Source organism: Mytilus edulis, chromosome 4, assembly GCF_963676685.1.
Source record: "Mytilus edulis chromosome 4, xbMytEdul2.2, whole genome shotgun sequence".
In the NCBI taxonomy this organism is placed as follows: Eukaryota; Metazoa; Mollusca; class Bivalvia; order Mytilida; family Mytilidae; genus Mytilus; species Mytilus edulis.
The window spans coordinates 56,986,500-56,998,097 of NC_092347.1; the positions used below are offsets into that span (position 1 = coordinate 56,986,500).

The 11,598-nt window shown below is 31.6% G+C and overlaps 1 protein-coding gene and 1 long non-coding RNA gene across 10 annotated transcripts in view; one reads left to right on the top strand and one right to left on the bottom strand.

Moving 5' to 3' along the window:
• Positions 1-4,394, top strand: part of LOC139520015 (uncharacterized) — a 197,624-nt gene extending 193,230 nt beyond the window's left edge. For all 9 annotated transcript variants that reach the window (XM_071312398.1, XM_071312389.1, XM_071312390.1 and 6 more), the window contains one exon: positions 3,738-4,394. In XM_071312398.1, the coding sequence (XP_071168499.1) occupies positions 3,738-4,069 (332 nt within the window). In that variant the 3' untranslated portion in view covers positions 4,070-4,394. The remainder of the gene's footprint in view (positions 1-3,737) is intronic.
• A 3,340-nt stretch (positions 4,395-7,734) lies between these two features.
• LOC139520021 (uncharacterized) lies at positions 7,735-11,598 on the bottom strand. Its single transcript, XR_011663790.1, has 4 exons — positions 11,478-11,598; positions 10,725-10,792; positions 10,398-10,461; positions 7,735-9,629 (listed from the first exon to the last, which is right to left on the bottom strand). It is a non-coding gene; the product is annotated as an uncharacterized lncRNA (long non-coding RNA).

Below are 11,598 nucleotides of genomic sequence, written 5' to 3' on the forward strand. Positions count from 1 at the left end.
AATATTTATATAAAAAAACCAACATAATCGTGCCTGTGTTTAAAAGTTGTCGGAATAAAGAATTAAAGAGGAATACATATGAAAAAAAAATCAATAGTTGATTTGAGAAAAAAAGGTTGGACTAGGTTCCATTCATAATCACGGTATGACAACTGTATGAGTATACTTAGACTGAGTTTCTAGCAACATTACTGAATATTTCGATATGCATAGATGCCCATAGATGCATGATCAAAACAGAAAGTATGTTAAATAGACCCCGTTAACACTTGCACAAAATGGAATCGATCTTTTAAGAGCATCTCTCGTTTACGATCTTTTTATAACTTGTGTGTTTACATTTAGTATACATTGCAATCTTAAAACAATCGGTCTAATCATTTCGTTAAAAAATCGTAGAAAATAGAATAAGCCAGGAAATATTTGGTTCATTAGATATGCTTCTACATTTATTAATTATCTTTTTAATTAACATGTCATAAGTCTTTAAAAACAAAGAAATGTCAGAATAATTTTACTTATAACAGTCATTTGGTTTGAAGATGAGGAATTTACAGAAAATAAAAAAAATATTTTTATGCCCCACCTACGATAGTAGAGGGGCATTATGTTTTCTGGGTTCGTCCGTCCGTTCGTCTGTGCGTCCGTGCGTCCGTTCAGGTTAAAGTTTTTGGTCAAGGTAGTTTTTGATGAAGCTGAAGTCCAATCAACTTGAAACTTAGTAAATATGTTCCCTATAGTATAATCTTTCTAATTTTAATGCCAAATTAGACTTTTGACCCCAATTTCATGGTTCACTATACATAGAAAATGAAAGTGGGAATTTCAGGTTAAAGTTTTTGGTCAAGGTAGTTTTTGATGAAGCTGAAGTCCAATCAACTTGAAACTTAGTACACTTGTTGCTTATGATATGATCTTTCTAATTTTAAAGCCAAATTAGACTTTTGACCCCAATTTCATGGTTCACTATACATAGAAAATGAAAGTGGGAATTTCAGGTTAAAGTTTTTGGTCAAAGTAGTTTTTGATGAAATTGAAGTCCAATCAACTTGAAAACTTAGTAAATATGTTCCCTATAGTATAATCTTTCTAATTTTAATGCCAAATTAGACTTTTGACCCCAATTTCACGGTTCACTAAACATAGAAAATGAAAGTGGGAGTTTCAGGTAAAAGTTTTTGGTCAAGGTAGTTTTTGATGAAATTGAAGTCCAATCAACTTGAAACTTAGTACATTTATTCCCTATAGTAAAATCTTTCTAATTTTAATGCCAAATTAGATTACTACCAAATTTTTACAGTCCATGGAACATGGAAAAGGATAGTGCAAGTGGGGCATTTGTGTACTTTGGACACATTCTTGTTTAAAATGTGCACCGCGTAACACACGTATATTAAGCGAACAAGGAATGAATAAATAACAGGGCATTAGTCAAGTACTGAACCGAGTATTTACCAGACGCAAGAAAAAATTGAAAAAAATTGTTATAAGCGAATATGTTACAAGGCATTGGTCTAGCGCTGATACGGGTACATTCGCGCTAATAGGGATGTTTCACCTTTAATAACCAATAGCTAACACCAGAGACAATAAAAAAATAAAAAAAGAGAAGATGTTTTTCTTAAAAGTTGCAATGTATTACAACTTGTAATTAGCATATACGGAACGAATAAGTAACGGTATCAGTCGAGCACTGAAACGGGTCCTGTCCCAAGTCAGAAGCTTGTTGGTTCATAAATTAAGCCGTTACTTTCTCGTTTGAATTGTTTTCCATTTGTCATTTCTGGACCTTTTATAGCTGTAAATGCGGTATGATATTTGCTCATTGTTAAAATCCGTACGGTGGCCTATATTTTCTGTGTTAATTGGTCTCTTGCGGGAAGTTGTGTTATTTGCAATCATACCACATCTCATTTTTTCTATTTATCTTTCAGAAGAATGACGCAAAAACGTTGTATACATTTTATTTTATTTTTATCTCCATGTTCTGCCAAATCATTTGAGAATATGGATGAAACACTGAAATCAGTTACTTATAAGAATATTAAACTGACCATGCGCAGATTTATTTTTATATCTTCATAAAACACTTTGAATTCTAGATCGGTCTATCGCGATGTATCTAAGCGTATACACTTAAACAAATATCAGGGTTGCGTTCAATATCGTAGCTGCTACATTGGGGTACTTAGATTGTTGACTATTGAATGTGTAGCAAGCCTAGCTACTACATAGATATTGATAGAAGCTAGACTAGCTACTCGATCAATAGTCATAAATCTACGTAGCCCTATGTAGCCGCTACGATATTAAAAGCAATCCAGGAGGTGGTATTTTTAAGTCCGATGGAGATCGATCTTTCTCATTTTTGCAATACTAAAGATCGGCGATCTTTATTGTGTGGAAGCACGGTCTTAGATTTCTATTGATTTTAAGTAATTGTCATCAAAATAAAAAGGAACAGCATTCTTAACCGAAATTTAAATTCATGAAATCGAAAGCAAAGTTCTGTTTTGTCTTTCAGATATATACTTTGACTGAACTATGAAATAATATAAATAATGTATTCACTATTTTAAGAAGAATTTCTGTTCAACACCGACATGTAAGCACTATAAATAACCTGAATAGAAATGTTGTTAATAGAAGCATTCGTGAGTACATTTGTACAATGCATTGTTTTCCAACCACCGCATTTATATTACGTATCTGTGAAACTGACTGAAAACCTATTACTATCATGTGTAAATTAATGTGCATTTATTGTAGTTGAAAACAAACAAACAACAAAACAGCAAATAACGAGAACTGTGTTGTCCGTTATATGTAAGAATATCGCTCAAACTGGCCAAACGTCTTTCGACGTTGTTTTAGAATTGGCACAATGTATTCCCGCCAATTCAAATTGTTTACCTTTTTTTTTTTTAGAAATATCTCTTTTTCCATTCCATTTTATTTCATGATTTTATTTAGTTAAAAATAACGCTTATTCTGTTGAATACTCAAAGAGAAATTATTGGTCAATTTTTATTAAACTTATTAAACTTAATTTTTTTATAGTTATTTCACAATAAAAAAAGGCGGGAAAACTATTATAGCAACTTATCTTTATTATTTTCCACTCAGAAAATGGTCATATTATTAAAATAGTTTGTATTAACAACTAGGTTAACAGAACAAACAAGTTTTATGGGATACCAACTTTAAAAAAAATATTACACTGCTATTGACTAGAAGTCCTGATTTCTTAATTCCATAAAAAAGATGGCGTTTTAAATCGAAAACGAGGTCGGTGACCCCAATTTTTTATTTTCTATTTTGAAGCTTTTACCTAACCTAAAGTAAAAAGAAAATATAAAGAAGATATTATTGGTAGATCTGAATAGAAGGATTTGTCTTTAAACAAACTATTCTCAATCAGTGATAAAAATCATATTGTTTCTGAGGAAAACAGTATATGTGTAAACTATGATAAGTTAAAATGATCTACTTTTAAATGTAAAAACAAATATTTAGTGAATAATCATAAACTGAATATATTTTCATTATTGTAAACTTTTCTTAAGCAGATATGATTGCAAGAATTCCCTTTTCCAAAAAAAATAGTTTATATCATGTGCTATATAGTCTTTCTGCCTTAAAGATTTTCTTTTACTAATTGAATTTTGGTCAATAGCAAACTAGAAGACTTTCTTGTTACAGCATACACTATATACTTTACGTCTATATATTTGTAGATAATAGACTGGACCTGGATACAAGCCTTGATGCAACAAATTATCCTCAATTGAGCATCATGGAAAATGAACAAAATAACAGAAAGGGAGATAACTCATCAACTAATAGTGATGCAACACCAAGTGATACATATCCAAAAACTCAGTATCGGGTACATGGCAAAACTTTAGTGTCACCTGTGCAGCTACCAAGACAGGCAAACAGAAGCTTTAATAAACCAGTCTTTCAATTATACTGTGATACACCAATGTCTTTCAGTATTTATTCACCGAGAGTGATGGCCCTATTTTTGAAAATTGTGATGATCATTTTTACTACATTGCTACCATGACAACTCTCCACAATGCAGAAAACCATGAACCTCCATCAGAGTTAGATATTTAAGTGGACAAATGTTTCCAAAGTCATGTTTCAAATGTTTCTAAAGTCATGTTTCAAATGTTTCTAAAGTCATGTTTCTTCCAATTATTTACTGCATATTATTTATAGTTGTAGAAAGTTTTATTCTGGCGTCTTAGTTTCTATTTTATTTACTAATGACGGTTTGTATTTGTAAATTACTGGAAGAATTAAATATATGTGATTATATGTTACCTTTGGAAACTATGACATCTAAAGTATCTTGAAAAATTGTTTAAATTCTGTTTTTTAAGATATATCAAAATTTCAAACTTTGGTTACCCATTTCAACCAGCTGAAGCCGGCTCGGCAGTACGAGTAAGTGCTCTTTTGAAAACGAAAAAAAAAAACCCATCTTTTAAGTAAGAATATATTAATTTTTGGAATTTAATTTCTTTTCATATTGTTCATCAAAAATATTTCACCGAATAAGGTCCAAAAATGAAGGTAAAGATAGAATTTTAGTGTCAGTTTAAAATTTTAGATGTTCAGGACGTATTAATGTTGAAAATATACCACACACCGCTATATTTTGACCTTTGATAAAATAGTACTACTAGAACTAGTCAAAGCCGCAAAGCAGCTTGTGCTTTATACAAACAGTCACTTTCTTAAATTGTGGTTGAACTAATTAATGTTTAACAATGATTAGAGCTCTTGCTCTTGTAAAAACTGTGCTTTATATGTTTATTTAAAATCATGTTCTCTTGTGACATTTAAACAAGTGTGCTTTAACTGTTGTGTAAAATAACTTATTGATTTAGTGCTTTAGTATAAACATTATAAGAAACATTCAACATAGGGACTATTGTTTGAAATTTTATATTGTTCTGTTATTGTAACTTCTTATTACATATCTTAAAATATATATGATGAATAAAAATTTGAAAACCCCTTATCTTCTATTATTATCAAGTAAAAATGGCTACACAGGATATGCAGTTTCAACACACAAAAAACATTGGGTACGCCAAAAAAAATGATAAAAAATCCCCAGTTATGAGACCCAAACTGTTGTGGCTTGACAACTCTGTCACATGTCTTTAGAAGTGCATATACACTTTCCTTTCTGGGATGTTATTTTTCAAGAAACTTCCTAGTAAAAGTGTCAGTTTTAGCTGCAAAGGTCCAAGTTCCTATGGCAAATTGCATTGTCTATATTTACAGAATTGCAACCTATAGTTTTAAAAAACAAGCTTAACCAAGAAAATGAAAATTGACCAATGAACCATGAAAATGAGGTCAAGGTCAGATGAACCATGCCAGGCAGACATGTACAGCTTACATTCCTTCCTTGCAACAAATATATCAGACCTATTGCTTGAAGTCTAAGAAAAACAGACCAAACCACAAAAACCTAACACTGAGCAATGAGCCATGAAAATGAGGTCAAGGTCAAATAAAACCTGTGATACTGACATGTACATCATAAAATATTTCCATACACCAAAGTGACCAAATATAGTTGACCTATTGCATATACAGTAGTAGTATAAGAAAAAAGTCAAAAAGTCAAAAACTTAAAGGAGTAGGTCCAAAATTATAGCAGTTTTACAACATTATTAAAATGAAACCTGTTAGTTATTTATTGGAAAGTAGAATGCTTCTGCTACATAAATATGGGCTATTTTTGACAATTCAATGCACATTTCTTGTGTACTAGCATCATTGAGTCATGTTAAATTACTGAAATTTTCACGATTTTAGCATTTTAGTTGAATTTTAGACGGTTTCTGTCTTAAATGATAGTGGCCACATTTGTGTTCATTCTTAATATTGAAATGTAAGTTGTATTTGATGATAAAACATAACATGTATAAAGGTTGAGAATGAGCACGGATGCTATAAAAAAGAAGATGTGGTATGATTGCCAATGAGACAACTATCCACAAAAGACCAAAAATGACACAGACATTAACAACTATAGGTCACCGTACGGCCTTCAACAATGAGCAAAGCCCATACTGCATAGTCAGCTATAATAGGCCCTGATAAGATAATGTAAAACAATTCAAACGAGAAAACTAACGGCCTTATTTATGTAAAAAAATGAACGAAAAACAAATATGTAACACATAAACATACGACAACCACTGAATTACAGGCTCCCGACTTGGGACAGGCACATACATAAATAATGTGGCGGGGTTAAACATGTTAGCGGGATCCCAACCCTGCGTCCACTTTCATTTTTGACAAAAAACATCTGAAAAGTGATAATTTTTATAGATTTTTCATATTTCAGCTAGAATCGGAGCGCTTTTAATGATTTTAAAAATCAGTTGAGATCTTTCACTTAAACTAATTGAATCAATTGAAATGGTCTCTTTTAAAGTGTTTAAAAAGTGTGCAAAATCTTTGTCAGATGAACCTGAAATTGAGGCCAAAATCAGGACTTACCGGATCTACCTTTTGACCACTGAAATATGAAAATGAGGTCAAGGTCAAATGACACCTGCCAGCCAGCTAGACATATACACCTTGCAATCATTCCATGCACCAAATATGATAGAACTTAGTCCCTATAATAATTGCATAAAGTATAAGAAAACCAGACCAAAACACAAAAATTTAACTATAACCACTGAACCAAGAAAATGAGGTCAAGTTCAGATGACACCTGCCAGTTGGACATGTACACCTTACAATCCATTCATACACTAAATATACTAGACCTATTGGTTATAGTATCTGAGATATGGACTTGACCACCAAAACTAAACCTATTTCACTGACCCATGAACTGAGGTTAGGGTCAAGTGAAAAAAGTTTGACAGGCATGATGACCTTGCTAGGTACACACATACCAAATATTGTTATCCTATATCTCATAATAAAAGACAAACTAACATTACAAAAACTCAACTTTTTTTTCAAGTAGTCACTGAACCATGAAAAAGAGGTCAAGGACAATGGACATGTAAAAGAAGGAACATAAGACATCTATATACAGAGTATGAAGCATCTAGGTCTTCCACCTTCTAAAATATAAAGCTATTAATAATTTAACTAACGCTACCCAGATCACTATCCCTATGTCGAGCTTTCTGTGACAGAAGTCTACAAAAACCATAAAAAATAGACCTTAAACTGCATTGTGATGATCCACAATAGTGTATACAATTTCAAAGGATTGGGTCAAAAGTAAAATCACAAAAATCACAAGTGGGACTAAAACTATCACCCAGAAATATATGAAATACCCTTTTCAAAGGCAAGCCACAACTCTTAAACAATTATTGTAAAAAAAACTGACTTGACCAGTATTTTTAAGCGCCTATTATAGCGTTGCTGCATTTGTTTGCACCTGTCCATAGTCAGGAACCTGATGTTCATTGTTTGTTGATGTGTTTCATAAGTGTTTCTCATTTCTCGTTTTTTATATAAATTAGACAGTTGGTTTTCCTGTTTGAATGGTATTTCAGCAGCCAAGGCTCTATGTTGAAGGCTGTACTTTGAGCTATAATAATGGTTTACTTTTACAAATTGTGACTTGGATGGAGAGTTGTCTCATTGGCACTCATACCACATCTTCTTATATCTAGTTACTATAACTTCTACCCCTAAAATATTTAGGCTTAAACAAATCAAACAATATAATAAACAATCTTTATTGCCATATAAACAAATGAAACACGTTTGTGACAAACTAAAACAAAAAAAACTAACATACACTCATGCATATGTATATATACTAGTACAAATGTATATATATATCAATTGTTGCAAGTATGAAATATAGTGACAAGTCAAAATACCAATTACAACATAATAATATAACACAAAACTTTTAACCCTGGTATATTAGGAGTCCCCTAACCTCAGTTCCATTGACTGTTTTAAAAAGGTACCTAAACTTTGTACATGTTGAAAATTTGATGGATTAAGTATATATTGTAGCTTTTTTTATTAGTGCAACTCATAAAGTTGGGATTTTGAGAAGCATTTTCAGTTAAGTAATTATTTCTTAAATTTTTATTTATTACGCAATGAAAGAAGAAGTGAAATTTATCATCAATTATCTTTAATAGGGCAAAAATTACATTATCTAAGATTTCGTGGTAATTTTTTATGTCTACCTAATTCAAGTTACAGACTAGGATCGTAATAAGTTTACGAAATTCAAAGTTTGAATGTAACAAGTAAATTTCTGTCTCAGTATCTGTTTTGAGATCTTTGTAGAGAAAAAGTTTATTATGTTCACATAAATTTTCAATATTAGTTTTATAGAGGCTTTTATATTTATTTGAAATTCCTCTTTTGATAACATTTTTCTAACATCTTACAAATTTCAAATGATTCTTTAAAAAGAGGATTAGTATCTTTAGTGTGTAGCCTAGGCTGCCTAGCCAAATAAAGTAGAGACTGGACTTAAATAAAATTTTCTATTGGTAACCTTCCAACTTCAAGCTGAGTTGCCAAATTTGTTGAGCATTTTCTAACACCCAATACATGTATATATTTACAGAATGATAAATGAACCTTTTCAAAGGTGATCTATCTATAAAAGAAATATATAATTTGGCTCGTTTAATTTTCATAAAATTTTGACAAAGTATTAACTTTGACCCTTTGACAAAATATAAAAATTTCAAAAAATTTGAACCAACCGTCTTATCAGAAAAATTACACTGGTTATATAGCAGTTTGACAAGCACTTATTTTGATAATCGAGCAGCTTAATATTCCCTTAACAACACAACGTAATTTAAATGTTTAGTTGATTTTACAGAGTTATCTCCCTGTAGTGTTAGGTACCACCTTAATATAGTAATCAACTTGAGTTTTATTCAACTCTTTGTATGTCACTAATTTGGTTAAAGTTTTTTACATCATAATGTTCTATCTATTGTCTCTCTTAGTATGCGTTACTTATGTGTTGAATGTATTGAGTTAAAAGAATATGTTAATAAAGTTGCAAAGTTTTCAAAATAATACAATTTAGAAATTAAAATATCATTGTCCACTGTTTTCCACTGGTGAAGATGTTATATATTCCTCGTACTGTTACTTGTGTCATTCAATTATCCTTCAATTATTACTGGTATTTTTTTATAACTACTGGTAGTCTGGTATGTATGTTCTTCTTCCACTAAATAGCAGTGGTGGTTTGTACTGTATTTCTGAAATCCTGCCGTTTCAACACATATTACATCGTCATCTTAATCTTCAGGATTGCTGAGGTGTAAGTATTCTCTGTCAGTACATCTACGGTTGATTTTTCTGGTGTCTTTTATGTGTTAACCAGAGTTTAGGCTGGGTATTTAGATGGTGCTGCTACGATTCTAAATTTTGGAGTTATTTCCTGTTTAGTGCTAGCTTCTACCGGTGGAATCCATTTGGCTATTGGTTCTGCTGTGGCTTTAGGTCAGAGTTGCCATTTTCTCCATGGTCTGTTGTTGTTGTGCATACACAAAAATTGTCTGAATTACATTGTATTTTTGTTATAGTTATCCACCACAAACCTTTTATGCAGCCACAGTAGAAGTTACCTGAAAAAGAAATATAGATTCTTAAACATATCTCAGTCATAACTATACAATTGAAACACTATTTAATGCAAGAGAATAATTATCTGGACATTAAACAATAAGAATAATATATATGTAAGACTCAGATCGACGTCCGGTCTCTAATAGACGTCCGTTCCTCAAATCGACGTCCAAACCTGACGACACAATGAAATAACATTCCAAATCTACGGCCAATTTTATGTCTATCTAATCGACGTCCTTTTTTTTTGGCATTCTCTAATCGACGTCCAATCTTGAGCTTCTCTAATCAACGTCCGTTTTGGACACAAACTAAGAAACAGAAGTGAACCGATGGCAGCTGAAACATTTAAACCTTTAAACCTATTAATTATGTGAGACAAATAAAATCTATTTAAAAAGAAATGTGTGTTGTTTTTTTTCTTCCAAATTAATACATACTAGACTAAGGATGTAAAAAGGTTGTGATATCAATTTTTCTAGCGTTTACGTTTCATTCCCCGTGTAAATTTCAAGAAATCTGCATCAGGCCATTACGCTTCTCATTTTTTCATGTTGTGGACTTTTATAGTTAACAATACAGTATAGGTTTTTTCTCATTGTTGAAGGTGGTAAAGTGATATGAGTTGCTAAAATCTTTGTCATATGTGTCAATTGACTCATTGCATTGGCAATCACACTGCATCTCTTAATTTTATCATAGTGGTAAAAATCAACATTGACATGCTATTAGATAAATAGTTCATTAATCTGTCTCCTGTTTCTCACCATAAAGGTCAGCTCCAGTGGCTATTGCCAGCCTCTATCCTTATGGACAAGCTGTGATGCTAACCTAAAATATAAAATGCTTCATCATCAAAAATTGGTTTATAGTATATAAAGGTAATACATGTTGAGAATATATGGATTAGACAGCTATCCAGCAACACAGCAATTACTTATGCAATTAACAAATATCCTTTAATTTACTCATGTAGTGGTACTGATAAATGAGAGTAGACTTCTGACCAACTCTTATATTCCTAGAGCAATAAAGAAATTTTATAAAAAAAATAGATATATTTTTTTTTAACAAAATAACAGACTGGTACATACCTTTGTATAAGCTGTATAAGACAACCAAGTTTATTGCCAAGAACATGAAAACATCTCACTGAAAGAACCTAAAAATAAAATAAAATGGATACATTAAATATTTTACAAATCCATTTCACTTGTCAAGATAACATTTACTAAATATTGTTTTGATTTCTTACTACATAAATCAGATTAGTATTATATCAACACTTAAGTTTGTAAAATTCCTATAAAGATGTAATACAAAAAAGAAGTAAAAGAATAATGACTTGATTTCAACTGCACAAAAATCTCAATAATTTACTGAGTTATCTCTTATTGAATAAACAAATCTTGGTTGAAATTGTCTCCCCTTGGAAGTAATATTTCAATCTGTAGGCTTACTTTTTATAATTTTAATAGTAAATCTTGTTGATATACCTGGTACACGTATCTTTAAATATTTAACAGGTAAAATAATTCAGTGTTTTGCATGTAAAAAATGAAGTTTTGTTTCTTGTTTCCCGGTAAGTTTTACACTCCTAACTAGGAGTCTTCTCCCCATAGGCGGATCCAGTGGGGCCCTGGGGGGCCCGGGCCCCCCCTTTCGTGGGAAAAATTTGGTTGATTATATAGGGAATCATTGAAGCACGACTGGAGCGCCCCCCCCCTTCCCCCCTGGTTCTGGATCCGCCACTGCTCCTGTATTCGGAAGAAGAATAAGAAGTTTCTTAATTTTTATCAAATATTACTAGAAAATGTATAGAAATTGTTAGTCTTAAATAAACTTGCCTTTCTTATTTTCTTGGTAAAGCTGCAGAATTTCTGACTTGGTTGAAGATTTCTTTAACCATCTTCCATGGAATAATGCTCTGCTGGCTGCGATATGGAAAAACAATTTGAGAAAAATAAT